The sequence below is a fragment of the Sinocyclocheilus rhinocerous genome, unplaced genomic scaffold, assembly GCF_001515625.1.
Source record: "Sinocyclocheilus rhinocerous isolate Xijiao unplaced genomic scaffold, SAMN03320098_v1.1 scaffold921, whole genome shotgun sequence".
Taxonomy (NCBI): domain Eukaryota; kingdom Metazoa; phylum Chordata; class Actinopteri; order Cypriniformes; family Cyprinidae; genus Sinocyclocheilus; species Sinocyclocheilus rhinocerous.
In genome coordinates this window covers 400,361-426,656 of record NW_015640057.1, presented here as the reverse complement: position 1 = coordinate 426,656, position 26,296 = coordinate 400,361, and the positions used below count along the sequence as shown (strand labels likewise).

The 26,296-nt window shown below is 40.0% G+C and overlaps 2 protein-coding genes across 2 annotated transcripts; both read left to right on the top strand.

The window, feature by feature from the left end:
* Positions 1-786: 786 nt before the first annotated feature.
* On the top strand, positions 787-22,889 carry LOC107752475 (glucose-6-phosphate isomerase-like). The gene is made up of 21 exons (XM_016568458.1): positions 787-859; positions 2,036-2,200; positions 3,868-3,983; positions 4,511-4,533; positions 10,994-11,087; positions 13,881-13,949; positions 14,245-14,364; positions 14,820-14,903; positions 15,209-15,355; positions 15,480-15,551; positions 15,657-15,701; positions 15,793-15,846; positions 16,047-16,107; positions 16,696-16,739; positions 16,860-17,012; positions 17,093-17,222; positions 17,325-17,401; positions 17,537-17,665; positions 22,048-22,123; positions 22,229-22,295; positions 22,478-22,889. Exons 1-21 carry the CDS (start codon positions 787-789, stop codon positions 22,599-22,601), a joined length of 1,923 nt encoding a protein of 640 aa, XP_016423944.1. The 3' UTR covers positions 22,602-22,889.
* A 754-nt stretch (positions 22,890-23,643) lies between these two features.
* On the top strand, positions 23,644-24,932 carry LOC107752474 (estradiol 17-beta-dehydrogenase 2-like). Its single transcript, XM_016568457.1, has 2 exons — positions 23,644-23,736; positions 24,681-24,932. The coding sequence occupies exons 1-2, from the start codon at positions 23,644-23,646 to the stop codon at positions 24,930-24,932; spliced, it is 345 nt and encodes a 114-aa protein (XP_016423943.1).
* The last annotated feature ends 1,364 nt before the right edge of the window (positions 24,933-26,296 follow it).

The window sequence follows — 26,296 nt, the reverse complement described above, 5'->3', positions numbered from 1 at the left end:
CAGGGGGCGCCAACGGCCTGACGATTGTTTTTACACATTACTGTGCGATCTAATACTTGTTTAATATTGACCAAGCATCATTTAATTCAAATGTCCACTTAATCTTTAATATTTGGCCATTTCTTTAGGACAGAAATGCTATAGCCACTGTAATTTAATGAATTATGTGGACATCAAAACGTGTAAACAAGTGAGGGTTTGAGCTTTTATTTTGAAACCGCGAGATAATGATGTATTCTCCTGTGTTTGCGTGGATTTATAAATTATTTACCTTACAAATCTGATGAAATGGCGCACGTTGCGTTCCCAGATGAACGTTATAATAAACCCAAACTCACAACAACATGCAGAGATGGAGTTTGAGCCGCTCCACACATGTAAATGATAACAGTTCCTGTGGAGCAGCATTTACTGTGAACGGAGCCGCTGTGAGACGCACGTACATAACCTACACGCCTATTACTGCATCACATATAATTATTTAATTAAATCGCTTAATTATTTTAAAACTGGTTTAATATATCATGAGGCCTTGGAAAACAGTCTAATAATGTGTTTTATGGATTCTCGTCCGTAAAATGCGCCACTTCCGGTATTTTGCTGGTTAGTCGATGCAGGCAAAATGAAGCAGAGGATTTTTAAAAATCGAATAGCATCGACGAATCGCGACAGCCTTATGCAGTAATGTTATCATCTTCAAGGTGGGAGGACCTACCTTGTCCATTATCCTTGAAGCTCCTACTTTCCACCGTACCTCTTCCCAGGTTTCTCACATTTGCTTAGACTATGACTTCTGTCATTGGGCTGGATCAGGGATGGGCAGCTGTGGCTAGTGTGGAAGTGTTCCTGTGGCTCAGTGGTAGAGCATTGCGTTAGCAGCGCAAAAGTTTGTGGGTTCGATTCCCAGGGAACACACATACTGGTAAAAAATTTATAGCCTGAATGCACTGCAAGTCGCTTTGGATAAAAGCGTCTGCTAAATGCATAAATTATTATAAATTAATTAACTCTGGCCCTCAAGGTGTGCAATGTCCTGCCGAGTTGAGCTGCACCCCTAATCAAACACTCCAGAAAGTTTTCAGGTTTACTTCAAAATTCCAAGTGGGTGTGTTTGATTCATTGTGTTACTGACATCACACATTGTGGGCATTTGTATAGACCACAAAACTCTGTGGGACCTTGGGGTCCAGAGCTATCCACCATTAGGCTGGGTTGTCTCCATTGTTGGTGGTGCCAAGACTATTCCTTTCAGTGCTTGGGTTTCCTGTGATGTTCCTTGGTTTAGGTGGCCATTCTGTTGGAGCTACTAGTGCACTAGGAAGCCACTTCCACCATGATTGTGTAATGACGGTAGCCTCTGTGACATGTCCGGGCATTTGTATAGACCACAAAACTCTGTGGGACCTTGGGGTCCAGAGCTATCCACCATTAGGCTGGGTTGTCTCCATTGTTGGTGGTGCCAAGACTATTCCTTTCAGTGCTTGGGTTTCCTGTGATGTTCCTTAGTGTTAGGTGGCCATTCTGTTGGAGCTACTAGTGCACTAGGAAGCCACTTCCACCCTGATTGTGTCATGACGTTAGCCTCTGTGACATGTCCCTGTAGGTCAAAAGTCACAAGTCAAAATTTGTGAACTACTTCTAAAGTTTGGTTCTGTGCACTCTTATTTAAATTTGCACTGCAAATTTCATGTAAGTTTGGTTGTCAGGACCTGAAGTTTTCTGTTGTCGCTCCTGAACAGAAGCTGGTTTAAGCCCTCTAGGACAACTGTATTTAGCTGCTGTGTGTACATGCCCACTGTGTGTCTTTTAAAACTTTGATTTAAAATTTCTCCAAGTACTTTACAGTTGAGTGCGTGTCTGGATTGTGGTGACCTCTGTTTAATCAATAAATGACTTGATTAACACAATTCACAAGATTTCGTCTTCTAACCAGCACTGATTTCCTCACATCAGGGTGGCTGCAGTTCTTAACCTTTTCACTGTAAACTGTAGATTACGTTAGAGTCTCTTAACTTTCACCATTATTTTTATATAGATCACGCCAATCTGGCTCTGGACCCTCTGCGAAAGAACCCCCCAGCGGAACCTGCTGCCTCATCAGCACCTGCTCCCACAGCCGTGGCTCGCAAGAGCCCCGTGGAGACTCGCGCAGCCTCCACCAACACACAGACGCCTGTGGACCTCACAGAACAGACTAGAGGTGAGCATAAATCCAGATGCCAACTTGCTGCTCAAGACCGAAGGGTTGCAGTTCAGTTACCACTTTTCCAAATGATGCTTAAAGAGTTAGTTTTTTTAAACTTTGGCCATGTTTAGCATGAGAATCCAACTCTTCAACAGTGTAAAGAAGAGTTATATCCCCCATAAAGATATTTTTGATGAAATCTGAGAGCTCTCTGACCCTGCATAGAGAGTACCACGACGCATGTCAGAGAGCTCTCAGATTTCATCAAAAATATCTTAATTTGTGTTCCGAAGATGAACAAAGGTTTTATGTGTTTGGAACGACATGAGGGTGAGTAATTAATGACAGAATTTTCATTTTGGGGTGAACTAACCCTTTAAGGGGCCATTCACACAGAATGCGTCTTAGCGTCTAAAAATGACGCAGTGCAGAACATGAGACGTGATGCAATAACGGAAATAACAGAAAATAGCCAAGCAGCAGAATTGATAGAGAATATCAGGCTCTTTTTGTTTTTAAAAAAAACAGGTTGTCATAATCGCTTGAAGAAATGTTATATAATTCAGGGTATCCAGACATAGCCACTATGAGTACCTCCTCTCATGTGCGAGATGCTGCAAAAGACGCGAGCACAACGGTCATACACATCCAACTAGCATTTGTTTACATAGAAAAACAAAGGATAAGTAGCACATTGGCGTGGAAAAATGGGCTCCGTGTGATCGGCCCCTAACAGGATTTGCTCTTGTTGGCTTGTGAACTGCCGCCAGAATTTGAACTCCGTCTCTTCATGTGACCATGATGTGTGATGACTAACTAGGGTGGCCATATGTGCTGTTCAATCGGGACACGTCCTGGCCAGGATTTTTATATTGCCTAAAACATCCAAAGTAGTTTGACCAATAACATGCAGGTATTGTGTATATAATCGACCAATCGTGGCGCATGAGAAGGTTAGATCTACAGAGAGCGATCAAAGCGATGCAAATACGCGCACGTATTTGTTCGTTCGTTCGACTTGAAGCGTCGATCATTGAATGACACCAAAGTACCGCAAGAGCGATTCGAAAGCATAAGGAGCCGTCTGCTCTGCTCTCGTGTATGTCATACAACGATCGATCTGCACAGTGCAAACAGCCAAAACCTGGATATTTTAGGCAATATAGAAATCCTGGCAAGGACGCGTCCCGTAAAAATGGCCCGTATGGTCACCCTATGACTAAAGCAATGAGGACGCAAATGGGAAGTCAGTTTGGGTATTCCCATGTCTGACTTCATCTGAAATGTGCCGATAGTGAATCACGTATTTAACTCATAGTTTTGGAGAACATATTTGAACACCCATGCCTCCATTTAATTCGTCATTCTAGTTGTTTTTAAAACTGAATGAGAGCGTTAGTGGTACTACAATAATGTTTGGACCTCCGATGCCCAAGTTTGCTGTCCAGGACAGGTAGGTAGTTTTTAAGATGCAGCCTATGACTCGGGCTGTTCATTATGGCACTTGACAAAGGTAATGGATTCGGTGTAGTCTTTTAGGAATTACAGGCCTTTTATTAGGGCTTCTCAGAAAAGGAACAATATTAAGAATAGAGAAACATGACACTGTATGAACAGTACTAGTGTTCTGCTACAAGGATTTGGTACAGCTTAATGTGTTTTAAAGAGTTGTACTCTCCCAGGTGCCGATGTCCCGAAACCAAGCGTACCAGAGTCCAGTCAGTCCAGAGGAGGAAACAGGGACACTTCTAAACGGCTTGCAGGTTATAACACGTCTGCTGAAAAGCCTTTCACCGCAGTTTTGTGCTGTTGGATGCTAAAACTGCATGATTCTTATAAGAGCTTCGTCCATCTGTATTTCACACGCATCCACACAGTGGCTTTTAGCAAGCTCCTTTCTTATAGAGGAACTTCTGATTGGTGAATCTCGTGCAACCCGATGAGTGTTTCACCCTACGATTAAAAAGAACAAATGCATTTAAGAAACCTGTTTTTTTGGACCAGTAGGCTTCACGTGTGACATTATTTTCACTAAATAAGAAAGTTTTCCCCAGAAGTCTCATAATTGTAATGTGCAAAAAAAGTGAAAAGGTCTCATTGTAATGTTATGTTATTAAAATTGTAGCACTTGTACTTTACCAATCTGCTGATGTTAATTAAAACTGTAGCGGGAGAGCACCTATTGCACCCATATTGAGCACCCATATTGTTTTTTATTTTGGTGGAATGGTGACCCGAGTATGTTTTCATGAGATTCACTCAATATGCTGAATTTGCTCATATCTCCTCTGTGTGAAAAGGCCTCTGCGTTCTTAGGATTCTTAGGTGACTCTGTTTTCACACAAGTTGTGCTTGTTTTAATTTAGCTTGATTACTTCTCTGTAGACAACGGCTTTTTTCTGCACACCGACAACTAAACTTAACTAAAGTCTGTGAGAATAGACTTTTTACATTTATATTATTAGCAACTGAATGTCACAGCATGCTTAATTTAATTATTTTTTGTGACGTTTATAAATGTGTATTTTATGTGTTTATGACAATGTATTTGTATCTAGAGCTATACTCGTGTGTTTGTTCTGCTCAGCTGGTGGTCCTCCTTCTGCGCGCCGCGGTTGGGCCGGAGGTCATCGTGGTAGAGGACGGTTCCCTGTGCGAAGAGAAGGACCCATGAAGTTTGAGAAAGACTTTGACTTTGAGAGCGCCAATGCTCAGTTTCCATCTGTATTTCACACGCATCCACACAGTGGCTTTTAGCAAACTCCTTTCTTATAGAGGAACTTCTGATTGGTGAATCTAGTGCAACCCGATGAGTGTTTCACCCTACGATTAAAAAGAACAAATGCATTTAAGAAACCTGTTTTTTTGGACCAGTAGGCTTCACGTGTGACATTATTTTCACTAAATAAGAAAGTTTTCCCCAGAAGTCTCATAATTGTAATGTGCAAAAAAAGTGAAAAGGTCTCATTGTAATGTTATGTTATTAAAATTGTAGCACTTGTACTTTACCAATCTGCTGATGTTAATTAAAACTGTAGCGGGAGAGCACCTATTGCACCCATATTGAGCACCCATATTGTTTTTTATTTTGGTGGAATGGTGACCCGAGTATGTTTTCATGAGATTCACTCAATATGCTGAATTTGCTCATATCTCCTCTGTGTGAAAAGGCCTCTGTGTTCTTAGGATTCTTAGGTGACTGTTTTCACACAAGTTGTGCTTGTTTTAATTTAGCTTGATTACTTCTCTGTAGACAACGGCTTTTTTCTGCACACCGACAACTAAACTTAACTAAAGTCTGTGAGAATAGACTTTTTACATTTATATTATTAGCAACTGAATGTCACAGCATGCTTAATTTAATTATTTTTTGTGACGTTTATAAATGTGTATTTTATGTGTTTATGACAATGTATTTGTATCTAGAGCTATACTCGTGTGTTTGTTCTGCTCAGCTGGTGGTCCTCCTTCTGCGCGCCGCGGTTGGGCCGGAGGTCATCGTGGTAGAGGACGGTTCCCTGTGCGAAGAGAAGGACCCATGAAGTTTGAGAAAGACTTTGACTTTGAGAGCGCCAATGCTCAGTTCAACAAAGACGAGATTGACAAAGAGTTCCAGAGCAAACTCAAACTGAAAGGTACAAACAGGTTACCAAATATGCAAGATCAGCTGATAAACTACATGTTAGCATACTTTTAAACAGAGAAAATATACGGTAACACTTTATTTTAAGGTGTCCTTGTTACACGTTACATGTACTTACTATTATAATAACAATAAATTATGCATAATTACATGCAGGTAACCCTAATCCTAACCCTAACCATATAGTAAGTAAATGTAGTCAATTAATATCACTCAGTACTTAAATGTAAAATTACACTGTAACAAGGACACCTTAAAATAAAGTGTAACCTAATATACTTTGAAAGAATATTCTTTAGTACAAACTGAATGTAATGTTTTCTTGCACTTAACTGCTTATTAAATGCAATTAAATGGAAATGTATTATAGTTTAAGTTTGCAAACTGCAATTAGTATAACGGGAGTGCTTTTTTTTTGGACCCAAGTAGTACTGACGAATGTACTGAAAATAATTTATAGTAAACTAAAATAAATACTTGAATTCCATTTCTATTGAATCTTGTATGTCATGTATTTAAATACATTTGTAATTACACATTTATAATGATTAAGTTGCTATAAACTTAAAATCTAATAAAGTTAAAATTATAAAAAAAAGTGTACTCTTATTATTAATATTCTCTTTTCTGCAAGTACAGGTTTTTATATATATATTTTTTTAAAAGTACATGCATTCAGTATAGAGCTCAGTTTCACAGCAGATGGCATTCTCATACTGTAGTCTAGAGAAAAATGCAGGTATATTTCTCTGTGTATTAACTGTATATGTTTGGTCAGATGACAAGTGCGATAAAGCTTTGAATGGTGAGGATAAGGGTGATTCAGGGGTCGGCACTCAGAACAACGAAGGAAACGTTGATGAGGAAGATCCTCTCAGACCAAAATGCTACTACGATAAATCCAAATCCTTTTTTGACAACATCTCCTGTGACGACACAAGGTCATATCACATCCAGCACACCTTTAATAATATGAGCCTAAACCTTTAATATGAACAAGTTCATAAATCTTGTCATTGTACCTGATTTTAAACAGGAAGGAGAGGTCTGGAGGGTCCGGTTTCCCCCGGTGAGTACAGCAGAAGCCAGCACTTATTGGAAGTAGCCTCAGTTTGTGTAGAAACGTGCAACGAAAAATTTGTAATTTTCATCATTTCATTAAGAGAGAGGAGGCAGACCTGGGCGACGGAGCGGAGGATGAACGCAGAGACGTTTGGCCTCCCGTTGCGGCGGGGCCGCGGAGGCTTCAGAGGTCGCGGTGGTATGGGCTTCAGAGGGGGCCGGGGCCGCGGAGCCGGATGGGGGTCGTTCGGATCTCACCCTGGTGGAAGTGGCTTCAGAGGGGCATTCAGAGGAAGTCAAGGAGGAAGAGAGTTCTCTGATTTTGAATACAGGGTAATGAACGAGTCAAAAATGATTCTCGTGATATACATCCACATTTTATATAAATGTGCTTTATGATATAAATGTATTAGAGATGCACGATATTATCGAACCGATATCGGAATCGGCCGATAATGGCTTGAAATGTAAATATCGGCATCGGCCCGATATGTTTTGCCGATAAGAGGATTAACTCACATGTGCTCAGGGTTGAAATGTAAATATCGGCATCGGCCCGATATGTTTTGCCGATAAGAGGATTAACTCACATGTGCTCAGGGTTGAAATGTAAATATCGGCATCGGCCCGATATGTTTTGCCGATAAGAGGATTAACTCACATGTGCTAGCGATTAGATCACGTCAGCAGTGTGGTCATTCTTGAAGTGAACTTTTGCCTGAATGATGATTAGATTTAACTGTTTTGGATATCTGCATTTAATTTGAGAATGCACGTACAAGATGATGCGTTCGGTGTGTGATAGAGTCAACAATCACTAGCGCGTGCTGCAGCGGCAGCTTTCCCCGGGTCCTAATGCCTGTCTGGTGAGGGGTTGTATTTACATACAGGGGGGCGCTGTTGGCCTACTTGTAACAAAATGAAAGTAAAATACACAAATATCACTAAGAAACTTGTATTTCTGAATAAACAAAGCAGTATCAATGTAATAAAATCATGAGTATGTTTTAATTTAAAGGTCAGAACCTATAGCTTACATGAATAAAAAAAAATCACAAACGGGACAATTGTAAATTAAATAATTTTATATATACAAATGTATTCATTAATGTGTAATATGTTTTTTTTGTTGTTTTTTTTTAAACGAATTATGAGCTCTAAAAGATTTTCAGAATTTCTACAACTCTTTTGCCTTAGACCATCTATAAATGTTAAATCTTAAAATAATATTGTAAGGTTACCACTGCATCTTTCTGAAAAAATAAATAAATAAAAATGCAGCGATTGAGATATATATATATATATAATGTAAATAAAGAATAATAGTGGGCCACGAACAGATCCCTGGGGGACACCTTGCTTCAAATGGGCAGTAGGGGATCAAAAATTTTGGGTTTGGATTTTGGCCCACCTAACTTGAGCACTTCGAATGTATCCAACTAATAAAACCAAAATATCCAACGATGTAACTTTTCCCACAATTAACTGAATTTACGTTCCACAGATTAATTTACTCTAAAAAGAGTGTGCGACCCCGTTATCGCATGATTCTCCCACTATTTAACAATGGGGTGTTCCTTTTAATTGACATCATGGAAGTGGCATCGTTTGGTCAGATCTTTCTGCACAATGGTGCACAGAAAAATGTTTTCTGTATTGATTTATTTTTTTTACCCATAGTTGGTATGATAGCATTTATGTAGCACAGCCATTCAACCCTGCGACCAAATTTATAAGAACATGTTCTTTAATGGGAAATAAGTACAATAACTATAAACCAAAGAATCAGCTGTGAAAATATTATTATTATAAATTTTTTTAATGTATCTTGGGAAAAGATCTAAATTATACACATTATAAATTACTTGGTTTTTAGTTTTTTGGTTTTTTTTTGTAGCTATTTACTTTTTCTCTCTTCATTTGTTTCTCTAGAAGGATAACAAAATCGCTGCATAGGGATGAGAGGAAGTGGCTATGAGCAAATCTCTTGTATATAACACAATTTATGCACCGTTTTGTAAGATAGCATCTTCATTTAATATCAGGACACATATATATGCGCATATCGTTACATTTAGCGTTACATGTCAGCCTGGATTTGCACGTTGATGTTGCAAGGTTATTGCCCCATCAGGCCAAGAGTCTCGAGCTCCAGGTTCCGCCCTCTGCACTGTTGCATCTGCTTTATATCTTCATTTACACTCATATAAACACACTGATGGTATGATTAACTGTTTATCTTTGCTTTAAAACAGTAAACATTGCCACAATATCAGCTAGACGCATAACAAGGTCATTGATCATCGATCATGTGTGTTTGAGCTCTGCGTGTACTTTAACACTGCTCTTATGTGGCAGCATACTAATATGAGTTTCTTTTATGACTCTTTAATTAAATGCACATTATCAGGCATTTCTCAAGTGCACTCACTGCTTATGCAATCTCTTAAGGGAGTATCACGTCCTCTGCTGCGATACTTCTGTGTTTATATGTTGCGTATTTACAATAGTCTATTCGTATGAGCGTGCATTAGCTGTTATAGGTTAGATTCTGATGTATTAAGTGTTCATAAAAGTCTGTAGTATGTATTTATTCTCAGAAGAGTGTTGGCCAAACGCATAACAAGGTCATTGATCATCGATCATGTGTGTTTGAGCTCTGCGTGCACTTTAACACTGCTCTTATGTGGCAGCATACTAATATGAGTTTCTTTTATGACTCTTTAATTAAATGCACAGATTCCGTCGATGCCACATGCTTTGTTGGGTTTTAGTGCATGTAGTCTGTCTGTTAGCTCATTTACTGTGACTGGGAAATCCAGGGGATTCTGATTGTCTTTAACTTTTTCTTTCAGGATTTCTAATTTGGTTTTTATTTCATTTCATTGTTTCAGTTGTTTTGTACAGATTTTCAAAGTGTGTCCTCCATATGTTCTCATTTTGAATGGCCAATTCTTCCTTTTGTGGTCTATAGAGAGTGTTCCAATTGTTCCAAAAGTTATTGGTATTTATTGATTCCTGAAATAATTGTTCTGTATGCTCTTCCTTTTTTGCTTTTAGAGTTTGTTTGTACACTTTAAGAGCTTCATGATATTGAAGACGGAGTTCTTGGTTGTCAGGATCTCTGTGTTTTTTATTTGAAAGATTTCGTACTGTCGTTCTAAGTCTTTTACACTCATCGTCAAACCACTTTTCATTGGTGTTTTTTTGGTTTTCTTTTTGACGATTTAATCAGTGCGTGAATTATACTGAACGTGTGGTGTGGATAGTAACACATTTTATATGCATTCACCATATTTAAGTCTAATATAGTTAGGATTAATTTGATTTCAGTTATTATATGCATAATAATATTCAACTCCAACGTAATTGTTATATCTAAGAATTGTACTTTAAACATAACCTCATTGGAACAAGCACGTGTTTGCACTGCTGATGTAATAACGTGAAATTGTAGAACGAGCTATATAATTAATTTATATAATAATAATAATCATAATAATAATAATAATGAACAGTATAAATGTATATTTATACGTTTAAGTAAATGAACTTTTTCTATATAATGTATAAAATTTGTATATATAATGATTGTATAATTTTCCTACAAATTGTATGCAAATGTATGTTAATATACAAAATATATATTATTGTGGTGACTATAGTCTCTTAGTTATTGTTACTACAATAAAACTGTTAATTTAGTTTTAGATGCTAAATATTAGGTAAAAACGGCTTCTGTGGTATTTTTTTTTTTTTAAATTTTGCCATTACATTTTTGTAAAGGATAGATCAGGAATTTAAATTGTGAGGGGAAGAATAATAATTAAAAAATATTTGAAAAAATATTTATTTGAGTGTAATTCATTGCTGCAATTCGAGGCTCACTGCTTAAAATAACAGTGCGATGGGCCTAATACATTTTCTCAAATGGCTCGTTTAGCTTTCCTCGTCTGTTTAATTCATTTTCCCAGTCTAAACATCACTAAAATCCTCTCACTTGTGTATATACTAGGCTTGAATGATGTTCCTGGATTATCCGTGTTGTACATGAAGAACATTTTTTTGTATATCCTGATGATGTGTGTGATTTGTCTTCTGAGCAGTTTACAGCTGACGACAGAGGATGGAGACATTCTGCTGGATTACTCCAAGAATCTCATCAATGAAGAAGTCCTGCGCATGCTCTTCGACATGGTACGGTCCACAGTCTTCACATCAGAATAATTTCTTCATAAAATCAGAGTAGAGAGTGTTAGTGTTAAACAGCAGTGCAGGAGCGGAGCTGTTACTGTAATCTCTCAGCTAAGCATCTTTAAACTCCTCATCAGAAGCATGTGTGTGTTTGTCCATCTCCAGATGTTAATTGGCTTAATGCATGTGTCCTTAAAGCTGCTACTACTGAGAATAGAATGGATGAATCGGGTTAAACGTATCACTGGGACACACAAGGCCTGTGTGTGGTGTAATGTTTAAGTAGTTTGAGCTTTAAGTTGGCGCTTGTCTGCAGCAATAGTATACTTATATGCATAATTTGGCAGCGCAAACATGGGAGCAATGAATAATCTCGCAGTTATGATAAAAATGTTAGAATTGCTAGATTGCGAGATATAAACTCAGAAATCTGACTTTTCTCGCAATTCAGAGTTTACATCTCACAATTCTGTCTTTGCATCTTGCAATTCCAACATTACATCTCACAATTCTGACTTTACGTTTCGAAATTCTGACTTTACATATCACAATTCCAAATTTGCATACCACAATTCCGACTTTGCGTCTCACAATTCCGACTTTGCGTCTCACAATTCCGACTTTGCGTCTCACAATTCCGACTTTGGGCCTCACAATTCCGACTTTGCGTCTCACAGTTCCGACTTTGCGTCTCACAGTTCCGACCTTGCGTCTCACAATTCCAAATTTGCATAGCACAATTCCAAATTTGCATAGCACAATTCTGAGTTTAAATCTCACAATTCTGAATTATTTCTCAGAATTCCAACTTTGCGTCTCACAATTTTGACTTTGGATCTCACAATTCCAACTTTGGGCCTCACAATTCCGACTTTGGGCCTCACAATTCCAAATCTGCATAGCACAATTCCAAATTTGCATAGCACAATTCTGAGTTTAAATCTCACAATTCTGAATTCTTTCTCAGAATTCCGACTTTGCATCTCACAATTTTGACTTTGGATCTCACAATTTCGACTTTGGGCCTCACAATTCCGACTTTGGGCCTCACAATTCCAAATCTGCATAGCACAATTCCAAATTTGCATAGCACAATTCCAAATTTGCATAGCACAATTCCAAATTTGCATAGCACAATTCCAAATTTGCATAGCACAATTCCAAATTTGCATAGCACAATTCTGAGTTTAAATCTCACAATTCTGAATTCTTTCTCAGAATTCCGACTTTGCATCTCACAATTCCGACTTTGCGTCTCACAGTTCCGACTTTGCGTCTCACAGTTCCGACTTTGCGTCTCACAGTTCCGACTTTGCGTCTCACAGTTCCGACTTTGCGTCTCACAGTTCCGACTTTGCGTCTCACAGTTCCGACTTTGCGTCTCACAGTTCCGACTTTGCGTCTCACAGTTCCGACTTTGCGTCTCACAGTTCCGACTTTGCATATCACAATTCCGACTTTGCGTCTCACAGTTCCGACTTTGCATATCACAATTCCGACTTTGCGTCTCACAGTTCCGACTTTGCATATCACAATTCCGACTTTGCGTCTCACAATTCCGACTTTGCGTCTCACAATTCCGACTTTGCGTCTCACAATTCCGACTTTGCGTCTCACAATTCCGACTTTGCGTCTCACAATTCCGACTTTGCGTCTCACAATTCCGACTTTGCGTCTCACAATTCCGACTTTGCGTCTCACAATTCCGACTTTGCGTCTCACAGTTCCGACTTTGCGTCTCACAGTTCCGACTTTGCGTCTCACAGTTCCGACTTTGCGTCTCACAGTTCCGACTTTGCGTCTCACAGTTCCGACTTTGCGTCTCACAGTTCCGACTTTGCGTCTCACAGTTCCGACTTTGCGTCTCACAGTTCCGACTTTGCGTCTCACAGTTCCGACTTTGCGTCTCACAGTTCCGACTTTGCGTCTCACAGTTCCGACTTTGCGTCTCACAGTTCCGACTTTGCGTCTCACAGTTCCGACTTTGCGTCTCACAGTTCCGACTTTGCGTCTCACAGTTCCGACTTTGCGTCTCACAATTCCGACTTTGCGTCTCACAATTCCGACTTTGCGTCTCACAGTTCCGACTTTGCATATCACAATTCCGACTTTGCGTCTCACAGTTCCGACTTTGCGTCTCTTCCGACCTTGCGTCTCACAGTTCCGACCTTGCGTCTCACAATTCCAAATTTGCATAGCACAATTCCAAATTTGCATAGCACAATTCTGAGTTTAAATCTCACAATTCTGAATTCTTTCTCAGAATTCCGACTTTGCATCTCACAATTCCGACTTTGCGTCTCACAGTTCCGACTTTGCGTATCACAGTTCCGACTTTGCGTCTCACAATTCCAAATTTGCATAGCACAATTCTGAGTTTAAATCTCACAATTCTGAATTCTTTCTCAGAATTCCAACTTTGCATCTCACAATTTTGACTTTGGGCCTCACAATTCCAATTTTGCGTCTCACAGTTCAGACTTTGCGTCTCACAATTTCTGACTTTACATCTCACAATTCCTACTATACATCTTTTTCTCAGAATTGCAAGTTTATATTGGATTGAGCTTTAGTTGCCATCACAGCTCATATTTAACCTGACTCGGTACTTCTTCACTTCAGTGCTCTCTTCAGCCAATCAAAGTAGAGATTGTGAAACTGTATCACTCCAATGCAGCACATTTCTTACAGTAATCACAGAAGCACACAAAGCACAATTGGTGTTTGTATAGTTCTTTGTGTGTATGTAAGTTCTGAGTCACATTAACCGTTTTTTTCCTGTCTCATCATGATTAGGCACGATCGGTGGGCGTTGAAGCTGCCAGAGAGAAGATGTTTGCTGGAGAAAAGATTAACTTCACTGAGGTAATGATATCTCGGTAAAACATTTCACTGAGAATTAAATTGAGCTTGATTTTAGGTTTAAATTGCAAGGCATGTTCCTTCTAGAATTTGGTTCTGTGTAAGTTCCACTTCCATCTTCTCTAAATTTCTATTGGCACATAGCAGAAAGTTCTGTTAAAATCCTCAGTTTCCCATTTAACTCACTGGCTGTCCTGAAACTACAGCATGTATTGTCTCTTTTGTGGCTCATGGTATGAAACATGTCAATAAAAAAGGGAGCATAGTTGCTATATATTATATGTGTGTTGGTTTGTAGGGTCGTGCTGTTCTCCACACCGCCCTGAGGAACCGCTCGAACACTCCCATCATGGTGGAAGGTAAAGACGTGATGCCGGACGTGAACAGAGTCCTGGAGCAGATGAAGGGCTTTTGCCATGTGAGTTGAACATGCGTGTAACAACCCACTCGTTTATAGAACACTTTTTTTTTTTTTTATGAATTTTCACTTATTAAAGGTGTACTGAAGTGCCTTGAAACACGCACCGTTATTTTATGTGTTGGCGTCAGTTTAACTGAAACAGGAAGACAGGGCGGGACATATCAAGCAGCCCCGCCCCCTTTTTTAAATCGCCAATTGCGTTCGTTTATATCACAGCTTGGGCTAGAGCCCTTGAGCTCGGTAAAGCCACATTTGACAGGGTATGACAGCCACAATCTCTTATTTATAGTATTTATAATTTATAGTATTTATTTATTTTACATGGGTACAAATAGTACTACGTTTATTGCATTTTAAAGTAATAATTTATTATTAATTGATCATTCATTTCAATGACAGCTGACTATGAAAATTCCTGAAAACTGACATTGCGTATGTGTGTTATTTTGCAGAGAGTGCGCAGTGGCGAGTGGAAAGGCTTCAGTGGTAAAGCCATCACTGATGTTGTGAACATTGGCATTGGTGGTTCTGACTTGGTGAGATTACCATGAGTTTCCTGAGATCCAGTGGATGTTTACACATCATAATTGACCAATAAAAGAGATTTGGCTGTTGCTTAGACTGATCCAAGAGTAACTGAAGTGGAATAAAACTGTCTGTTATAGTCAGTTACAATTATCATACTAAGTGTTGCCTGATTCTGGACTGAAATGGCAGTAAATACTGTTAGACAGTTGTTTTATCCTGACGGCTAGGACTCATCGAGTCAAGTCTGGTTATCACGAACAATACTTGTGTAATGTTTGGAATAGCATTTATTATGTTTCGTTTTGTTCTTCAGGGTCCTCTGATGGTGACTGAAGCTCTGAAGCCGTACTCTAAAGGAGGACCCAACGTCTGGTTCGTCTCTAATATTGATGGCACGCACATGGCCAAGACCCTCGCCCAGCTCAACACTGAGACCACCCTCTTCATCATCGCATCCAAGGTAAAGAAAACAATCTTGTACAGTACTGTAGTGTTCATTTACACTTATATTAAACAAAACTGGTAATACAAAGTAAACGGGTTACTGTAAAGTACTAAATTTCTTAATGTATTTTGTTTTTTAGACATTCACCACCCAAGAGACCATCACTAACGCTGAGACGGCCAAAGAATGGTTCCTCCGGGCCGCTAAAGATGTTAGTACCTTTACTGCTGTAACTGTCTAAAAAAATATTAAATTATGTGCGCTACATTATAGATGGTTGTCTGTTAGTCTCATTCAGCTTTTTGTGTATTTTCAGACATCTGCTGTGGCTAAACATTTTGTGGCTCTTTCCACAAATGCAGTAAGTACAGGGTTATGTCAGCTGTATGATAGTTTCGATATAAAATCATATATTTAAAAAAAGTTACATGAATTTCCTGTCTCCTCACCAGCCAAAAGTCAAGGACTTTGGTATCGACACCAACAACATGTTTGAGTTTTGGGATGTAAGTATTCTGTGCATTATAATCTATTATTGCACGAGAATGGAAATCTTCATTTTGATTGGCTGAAAATATGCCTGAAAGTGTAAATGACTGATTGCATGATTGCCAGTAATATTTGACTACTCTGCCATGTTCCTGAATTAGCATATTGCTTCTCAAAGCCCAGACTGTTTCTCTGATCCTGAATGCTCATGTTTTAGTGGGTCGGCGGGCGCTACTCGCTGTGGTCGGCTATCGGTTTGTCCATTGCACTGCACATAGGTACGTCTGCTGTATGAACAGTCCTATAAGGCCTGAAACATGCATGTGAACGCAAATGCTTCTAGATATGCAACTTTGATTTGGTGTGTTTTGGTTGTTGTACATAAAATCAGAATGCAATTCAAGTACGTTTTGCATTCTCTGCATTGCCAGAGGGGGCGCTATAACAGGTATTCTGTATTCGCATAACCAGATTTTCAGTTTGTTCTTTCAGGTCAACTAGTGTCATTAGGAACCACAGAGAGAACTTGAGTTAACTAGATAAATTGGTTTAAATTCAAATTCTCTTTACGTTCTTAATCCATGTTCCTGTTCCTACTGTGAATGATTCATCATTGTTATTCCCAAAAATATGGTTTGTTTTGGTAGTTAGGTTCTGGTTAGGTTTATTTGGTAATCAAGCTCTGGCCAAACATTCACATTTATGTACTTGTATAGAGTATGTTTCTGGACTAACTTCTGCCTGAACCATATTTGAAAGACTGCTAATGCATCATCTTAGACCATTAGCACTGATAGACTATTTACACACTTTTTTTTTTTTTGTCTGTAAATGATCCAGTAACTTTATTAATTGTCGTCTTATAGGTTTTGACAGTTTTGAGCAGCTTCTAGCTGGTGCTCACTGGATGGTAAGCACAACTGTAGTATGCCAGGATACAAGATAAGCATTACTGTACCAAACTGTCTACCTCAGGAGCGTCTGAGAGTTTGTGTTTCTGGGAGTAACCACTCTGTACTCTTTCTGTTAGGATAACCACTTCCGCTCGGCTCCTCTGGAGCAGAACGCCCCGGTCATACTAGCCCTGCTCGGCGTCTGGTACGTCAACTTCTTCCAGGCCGAGACACATGCCCTGCTGCCCTACGACCAGTACATGCACCGCTTCGCTGCGTACTTCCAGCAGGTCGGTCTGATGAGGTTCTAGGAAAGGACTTCATTGTTTCTTATAGCAGGACACTTGTTGAGTTGTTGGTGATCTTTCAGGGAGACATGGAGTCCAACGGGAAGTACATCACCAAGTCTGGCACTCGTGTGAATTACCACACTGGACCCATCGTGTGGGGGGAACCAGGAACCAACGGACAGCATGCCTTCTACCAGCTCATTCACCAGGGTCTGTGATCCTAACCCTCCCCTGTGGACCAGTTCCTAGTTTAATTGACATGCTAATGCCCATTTGTGACGTGTTTATCACAACAGATCTTAATCTCCGCAGGCACTCGCTTGATTCCGGCTGACTTCCTCATTCCTGCTCAGAGTCAGCATCCTATCAGAGATAATCTGCATCATAAGGTAAGCCCACGGTCTACGTGGTTCAGGACACGTCTTTGTTTTCTGCTTCTCTTGGGTGACTGATGCTCCAGATGTTATTTGAGCCATGTTTGTCTAAGGGTTACGAAGCACTCTCTCGTTTCATGAATCCGGTAGATCCTGATGGCAAACTTCCTGGCGCAGACGGAGGCTCTGATGAGGGGAAAGACCCCTGAAGAGGCCAAGAAGGAGCTCCAGGGTGCTGGGATGTCTGGAGATGCACTGGAAAAACTCTTGCCCCATAAAGTGAGTGGTTCTTTACTTGAAACCAAGTGTCGATACACAATCCTTTGTATCTAAACTGGAACTGTAGCCTGGTGGTTAGTGGACATGCATTGACAAATGCGCTTCCATCGGTGTGTTATGGTCATGACTTTTTTTTTTTTTTGTCTGTAAATGATCCAGTAACTTTATTAATTGTCGTCTTATAGGTTTTGACAGTTTTGAGCAGCTTCTAGCTGGTGCTCACTGGATGGTAAGCACAACTGTAGTATGCCAGGATACAAGATAAGCATTACTGTACCAAACTGTCTACCTCAGGAGCGTCTGAGAGTTTGTGTTTCTGGGAGTAACCGCTCTGTACTCTTTCTGTTAGGATAACCACTTCCGCTCGGCTCCTCTGGAGCAGAACGCCCCGGTCATACTGGCCCTGCTCGGCGTCTGGTACGTCAACTTCTTCCAGGCCGAGACACATGCCCTGCTGCCCTACGACCAGTACATGCACCGCTTCGCTGCGTACTTCCAGCAGGTCGGTCTGATGAGGTTCTAGGAAAGGACTTCATTGTTTCTTATAGCAGGACGCTTGTTGAGTTGTTGGTGATCTTTCAGGGAGACATGGAGTCCAACGGGAAGTACATCACCAAGTCTGGCACTCGTGTGAATTACCACACTGGACCTATTGTATGGGGGGAACCAGGAACCAACGGACAGCATGCCTTCTACCAGCTCATTCACCAGGGTCTGTGATCCTAACCCTCCCCTGTGGACCAGTTCCTAGTTTAATTGGCATACTAATGCCCATTTGTGATGTGTTTATCACAACAGATCTTAATCTCCGCAGGCACTCGCTTGATTCCGGCTGACTTCCTCATTCCTGCTCAGAGTCAGCATCCTATCAGAGATAATCTGCATCATAAGGTAAGCCCACGGTCTACGTGGTTCAGGACACGTCTTTGTTTTCTGGTTCTCTTGGGCATCTGATGTTATTTCATGTTATTTGAGCCGTGTTTGTCTAAGTGTTACGTCTCGTTTCATAAATCCGTTAGATCTTGATGGCAAACTTCCTGGCGCAGACGGAGGCTCTGATGAGGGGAAAGACCCCTGAAGAGGCCAAGAAGGAGCTCCAGGGTGCTGGGATGTCTGGAGATGCACTGGAAAAACTCTTGCCCCATAAAGTGAGTGGTTCTTTACTTGAAACCAAGTGTCGATACACAATCCTTTGTATCTAAACTGGAACTGTAGCCTGGTGGTTAGTGGACATGCATTGACAAATGCGCTTCCATCGGTGTGTTATGGTCATGCAGGGATTTTGTTTGAATATACAAAAGCATTGCCAAGATCGCCTAAAGCAGGGGTAGCCAACCCTGTTCCTGGAAGAGCTCTTGAAAATTACAGGCAGGTGTGTTGAAGCAGGCTTGGGATTGCAGGAAAATAGCTCTCTTTAGGAGCAGGGTTTTCTACCCCTAGCAAAACGAGTGTTTCCCAACCCTGTTCCTGGAGGCACACCAAACAGTGCACATTTTCAAACTCGCCAAAATCACATGGTAGATGCTTCTTTTGAAAAAGTATTTTATTTGCCACCATTACACAAGCACGTTCAATTTAGTATGAGTGTGTGTAGGATGAATGCAATCTGAACATACTGGGCCTCCTTTACGAAACGAACGTACGACAGAAAATTGGGCGTACGGTCGTTTCAACGCAAAACTTGGAATTTATCAATATGGACGTGAGCGGTGGCTACGATCAAATCTCACGTCTGGTCTCAGCTCGTGTACGCAAGTTTTTGAGTTAACTTGAACGCAGCATAGTAAATCTGGTGGAGAATTGTAGAATGACAGCATTTTGTTCATTTAGGTTATTTTCCTGACCACCAACCGAAGCTCATTAGTCGATCACAGACCAGTAAGATTAGAATGTTTTTTATTTTTTTGTTTGTTTTTTTTTTTATTCAGGGCTTTAGCTTTATATGCGTGAATAGCAGCGTAAACAAGACCATGAGGATTCACACATCGACGCATCAAGCACCTGCAGCACTTCTGTGAATGGAGAAAAACAGAAAATAAGTCTATAAAAGGAATAAAATAAATAGGACCACACAAAATATATAATAGGCTCTAATATAATTAACAAAAGGGAAAAAAAATGTGCAACAAGTATAGGCTACGTTTGTTTTTGTGACACTCTTAATGCATTTTTTTTTTTATATATATCTTAATTTGATTTAATCCATCTGATCGCGCAGGCTCCTCACACACACACACACACACACACACAACATTAGTTCTAGTGTTGCTTGACTTTTCAGCCATTCATCATGAAACTAAAATGCAGTCAACCAAACATAAAAGTTACAGTGTTTATTTTTAAAGGTCCGCTGTGAAATCAGCGTGCAGCGCCCAAACAAACATTTTTATGCATGTGAAGGATTTTACGTGGATATATTAGAACATGAGTGAAGTATAAAGCCATGTTTGGGCTACATAATAAGTTAAGCAACCAACTGTTACAAATGGCAAAAATGTAAACATTTGAATTCTTGTATTATGAGACAGGCTCGTGAGCCCAATGCTGTTTCAGTTTTGCTTGACATTTGCGTGCTGTTTATAATGAATGCCACTAAAGCCTAATTTGTGTTTTATTATATAGTTTAATATAATTTTATAACTACTTATTTTTCATTCTTGTTCTGTTCTGAATTACGTTAAATTAAAAATATTTGTTGTACAGTGAGGGGAAGTAAATAGGCTATAATGTTTATATTTACCAGTATTTTAATATGAATTAAATAATTTAATGTAGCTTAATTGTTTGCAATTACAAGGTTAACGGGTGTTTTTTGGAGTAAGATCAATTTCTATTTCATGAGATTACTTCCTATTTTTGGCCGGGTTTTGTTTCTCCAAGTCGTAAACTCTAGGGGCGAGGCTTCTAAACGGGGTGTTTTTAGGGGCCTGATATTCAAATGACGGTTGTTTTCTGCCGCCACATTTATCAACATGCGATCATTCGTACGATGAGATTGGCGGCATACGAATGTTTCATGAATCACACAGGAACTCTGTCGTAAGTTGATTTGTGCGCACGGATCTGCGCTCGTTTCTACGTTAGATTGATAAATGAGGCCCACTAAATCTACCATATTGGCACTGTCATGTGACCTACAACATGAGCAGTTGTGACCTAATGGTTAGAGAGTCAGACTTGTTACCAGATGGTTGCAGGTTCGATTCTCAATATCAGCAGGAAATGTAGGTGAATGAACAGTGCTCTCTTCCACACTCCGTATCCACGACTGAGATGCCCTTAAACAAGACACCGAACCCAAAATTGACCCTTCTGCAGACAGGAGAGTAGATTAACGTCGGTGGACTTGAACTTGAAAAATTGTGTGTATTGACAGCTTTCCGCGGATCCCTTCTGATGTTCATTCGTGTGTATTTCATGCTAAAACTAGAAAAGAGGAAGAAACGATCGGTTCAGGTACCGCTTGAACTGAGGCGCTACAGCGATCTGTCACGACACACAAAACGGTATTTATTGTTTGAATTGATTAAAAAAGACAACATTTGAAAGCTAAGACTTTTTCATACCAGAAGTAACCTGCTCTGTCTTGTCTGTCGGCGTGTTGTGTGTTTCCTCTTTGCTCCGCGATATATTTTTCACTGCGTGAGAACATGATGTGTGGCGTGAAAGCAACATGGCTTGTCGGACATAGCAACAGTAACTAAGGGGGGTGGGTCTTTGTGAAGGGTCAATTGCTCCCTGGGTGCAGAGGACAAATTCTGAGTGCGGGTTAACATACTTGGCCTTTGACGTCACTTGACACGAGTTGCGTGGCTTATTTACGAATCTACTATTTACTAGTCTTCTCCTATGGCCTAATAGGATGGTAATGTGTCCAATGGATGCATGCTTTAGAATCCCGCCAAAGATAGTTGGTCATCCGGGTACTTTTCACCTACTGTTTTGTGACAGTCAATTCGGACATAGTACTGCGGTATAGTTGGGAAGTCAGAATATTTAAACCGTTTGAATCTTTTACTTTATGTGGCATGATCCTCTGGTGTGTAATATTTCAATTTACTCTCGTTAGCGTTGTCAAAAGTACCGACCACGATACCATTCGGTACTGAAATTTTAAAAACGCCCATTTCCCGTTTCTGTGCGAGCTCTCGGTGAAGTTATTCGAAGCCAATCACAGACGTATCTGTTGAGCGCGTGAACACAATGGCCGATCAGCGCTGTTTAAGAATCTGCTCAACAGTGCTCAAATCTTAGCGGGAAATGGACGTTTTTAAAATTTCAGTACTGAATGGTATCACGGTCGGTACTTTTGACAACACTAACTCCCATACATGTGGTCCGTTTTTGTATAATGACACATTGCTTTTTTTTTTGTTTTGTAGGTTTTTGAAGGAAACAAGCCAAGCAACTCTATCATCTTCAAGAAACTTACTCCTTTCATGCTTGGTGCACTCGTTGGTGAGTATCAAACATGATATACCGCTACTTCCTTTTGTAGATGTCCGTTGGTTTTGTTGACCCCACACTCATGGACAATGTGATGCATTTGTTCATATTTTTCAGCAATGTATGAACACAAGATCTTTGTGCAAGGTGTGATGTGGGATATCAACAGCTATGACCAATGGGGGTGAGTCCAGATCAAAGTGTTTTCCGCTTTGATTGGGTCCAGTTCAAAAGTTGCTATGAAACTGAAGTAGCGACAGATCTTTTCCTCCATATTGTGACCACCTTGTGAGAAATTGTTTGCTTTGAGAAATCTGAAGTTTCAGGCATGCGTACATTTACAGATTATTTTATCTCTCCCATCAGCGTGGAGCTCGGCAAGCAGCTGGCCAAGAAGATCGAACCCGAGCTGCAGGACGACGCAGACGTTCATTCCCACGACTCCTCCACCAACGGACTCATCAGCTTCTTCAAGAAGAACCGCTCTTAAATGTTTCCTCCCCTTTAACCCTACCTCTGCCGGCCCCCTCATCCAATGAGATTAGTGAATTATGTATTAACACTTGGCATAGTTCAGACGGTAAGCCTAGACAAGGAGGACGAGCACTTTGTCTGTCATCATCTATAAGCCATGAGATTCTTGTGTGTTGTGTAAGATTTGACTCGATCATGTATCTGTGGACCAGTATGGATGACTATCTGTTTGCACTGCGCATTCTAGATGGATTTCATGTTCTCCTTTGGACCAATGAAACCACAATAAATGTATTATGTCACCTTCCTTGCCTGGCTGCATGTTCTTTTTGTTCAGCAAAATTTCCTCAAAGATGACAAGTTAAGTGTCCATTACATAGACCAGCACCAGATCCCTAATTGGTTGTACAAGCTGTTTTAGAGGATCCCCTTTTTTCCACCTCATACTCTCTAGAAACAAAGTCCCAGTTACCTGAAATGAACGTATTACCAAATCAGCTCACCTGGAAACTTGAATCTTATTTCTGTCCAAAATCCATCTAGAATTACTTGAACTTGATACTAAAACTTGGTGGTTATGAAAGTAGATCCAAATGTCTATTGAAATGCTGTCAAGCCAAAAGACCTTTGAGACGACAAGTGCAATCTTGCAGTTCATCAGATTAATGCATCCAATTATGATGTTAAAAGCACATTACATTGTATCATCCATATCCTTTTATTTTATAGTTTTCGTTTGTTTCAATGTAGCTGTTTGTTTTTTTAAGATGAAACATGGACTAGAGTTTTATATAATAAAATGATAGAATTCACCTCCAGCCCAATTTTTCTACAGCCGTAGGCATGTTTACACATGCCTAAATATACAAAATATAATATGCACTGGTTGAGGGCGGGATTCATGTCTGTGTGCAGTGTGAAGCACAAAACCTGAAAGATTTACAAGATTCACACACTCAACAAACCAGCTGAGCGCAATAGACAGGTTGTAATCTCACAGGCGCCTTTCTAGACCTCCTGATAGCATTGGCTGCTTCATTCCTGCGCGTGGTGTAGACATGGAGGGGATTGTTGAAGGCTGTCTGGGGTTTCTATACGATCTGCTGCTGGTGGTCTGTGTTGGGCTTCTGCGGGTTGCTGAGGGCCGGTCGGTGAGGTGGTTGGTGCTGCTCGTGGTTCCTGGAGTGACGTTGAGCTGTTTGGTCCATTCAAGTGCTCTTAAAGTAGGCCTTGTGAGTGTGCTGTGTAGTGTTGTCCACTATGTAGGGAGAGAAGGGGCCATCTTGCCTACCCAAAACAAGGCGGTACTGATCACAGGTAAGACACTGTCCTGTGGCTAAATTCTGTTTGTGCATTTGTATATATTATGAATCTCAATATATATCAATTGTCTTTCACTGATTCTAGAAGGGTGAATCTCATTAAACCTCTCAAAAACAAGAACTAAATCAAGAGTTAGATATAAAGTAAGAAATTACAGCTTGTATTAAGAAATGAAGCCTAATTTTAGGACTTTTTTTTTTTTGCATTGTGACATTGTTTTATGGCATTCCTCCCAAATTTACAGTCCTGAATTTACAGTCAAAAAATCAATATAGTAATGTTATCAGCATTGACAGTATATATAAATTATATAAATAACAGTATATATAAATAATTTTTAAAAAAATGCCTAATGTCTTTAGGCTGATAAAAAAAAATAAAGCCGTAAATACAGTATTATAGTAATGATAATATGATTTTGGGGGTAAATATTCTTAATAGTCATGAAAAAATGTCACTGTACATACAAAATAATTGGTCCCAAAATTGTCTTTATGCAATGAAATGTGAATATGTTTGACCCAATAAATCAATATTTCTCTGCCACTTTGCACTTCTCTCCGTAAGGTTAACTGCACTGGTTTCTATAAGACCATAAATCACTGCATTCTTGTGATGTCTCTTGACACAGACTGGCTTCTGTACAGATTAAAATGATAAACAAATATGAGCTGCTACATTATTACATAGATGCTTTCAATGACGGCTACCCAATACTACCCATAATGCATTGGAATTGTGGAATATGCGGCGAAACTGAACTTGTGTTTGTCTCACAGGTTGTGATTCGGGTTTTGGTCATGATCTGGCCAGGTTTTTAGACAGCGCAGGGATGAGGGTGTTTGCAGGGGTTCTGGATGAACTCAGTCCTGGAGCTCTGGAGCTTAAGAAAGCTGCATCACCAAACCTCACCGTCCTACAGTTAGACATCACCAACAGCAGCCAGATCACACAGGCACACCAGTACATCCAGAGCCAAACAGGTGAGAAAACCTCACTGACTTACACTGAAGAAGAGATCTGAACCATATCCGGAGACTACAATCTCATAAAGACTTGAGTCTTTTGATTTATAATGAATGAATGAATACTATTAAAACCACTCAAAACATCCTCAAAACCACCATGGACGCCTTAGCAAATGCATAGCAACCACTTAGAACATTTTAGCAACTGCACAGCAACTACCCAGAACACCCACTTAGCAATATCCTAGCAACTATATAGAACACTCAAGCAACCGCATAGCATCTGCTTAAAAAGCCCTAGCAACCAGCCAAAATACCATAGTTACCACTTAGAAACATCTTAGCAATAATATGGAACATTCTAGCAACCACATAGCAACTTCCCAGAGCACTCACTTAGTAATATCCTAGCAATCACACAGAATAACCTATTTACTACTTAACAGCAACACCTTAAAGGGGTCATGAACTGAGAAATCAAAAGTCCCTTGATATTTTGACATCAGGTCAGTGCACTATAAAAACATTATGTAAGTTTCAGAACTCAAATCTTTCTCTTTAGTCTAAAAACAGCTTATATTGAAGGCAGTCTGTCAAAAACAACAGCTTTTGGAATGTTCTACTCTATGATGTAATAGTGTGGATAAGCACCGCCTCCGCAGAAGATGATCAATGCCTGCTTCTACATCACTGTTTAGCCCCATCTACACATTCTACAGCACTGCCTCAGTTTATCAGTTTAGCCCCGCCCACTGATTCTAAATCACTGCCTGTTTAGCTCCGCCTACCGATTCTACATCACTGCCTGTTTAGCCCCACCCACCAATTTGCGTATGTGATGTAAATAACAAGAGAGGCGAACGCAGGTCTACGCAGAAACCAAATGATAAAGGTGCTCTGAAGACAACAAGACGCTTAGAATCTGCATAGCAATCACATGGAAATGCTAAAAGCCACCAAGAACACCATAACGACTGCATAGCAACCCTCAGAACCAGGGCCGTTTCTAGCCAATTTGACGCCCTAGGCGAAATCCCTATTGCGACCTTTTAGAAATATATTCTAGCAACTATCCAAACAACACCCTAGCAAACGCATAGTAGATTAGAATGCCAAAGAAACTGCATAACCCAAAATATCCCAGCAAGGCCTATAACAACCCAGGACACCCAAGAAACTGCTTAGCAACATGCTACAAACCCCTCAGAACACTGTAGTAACCACATAGCAATGCCCTGGCAAACTCTCTCATAGTGGCAATAAGCTTTACTAACAATCATGAAGAAATGTTACTGTTTAAAGTTTAGTAGTATACATACGGACTAGTGAATTCATGTTATTTTTTATGACTTGACTCTGGGCACTAGTGAACAATGTGTGTGATGGAGAAATTCTGTCAATTAAAAAATTCTTAGATGTG

Coding starts and splice junctions, on each gene's coding strand:
- LOC107752475 (XM_016568458.1), top strand. CDS start 787: ATGACTTCTGTCATTGGGCTGGATCAGGGATGGGCAGCTGTGGCTAGT. Junction 860..2,035: donor AGTGTTCCTGTGGCTCAGTG/GTAGAGCATTGC, acceptor ATTTTTATATAG/ATCACGCCAATCTGGCTCTG. Junction 13,950..14,244: donor AAAAGATTAACTTCACTGAG/GTAATGATATCT, acceptor GTTGGTTTGTAG/GGTCGTGCTGTTCTCCACAC.
- LOC107752474 (XM_016568457.1), top strand. CDS start 23,644: ATGGAGGGGATTGTTGAAGGCTGTCTGGGGTTTCTATACGATCTGCTG. Junction 23,737..24,680: donor GGGTTGCTGAGGGCCGGTCG/GTGAGGTGGTTG, acceptor ACTTGTGTTTGT/CTCACAGGTTGTGATTCGGG.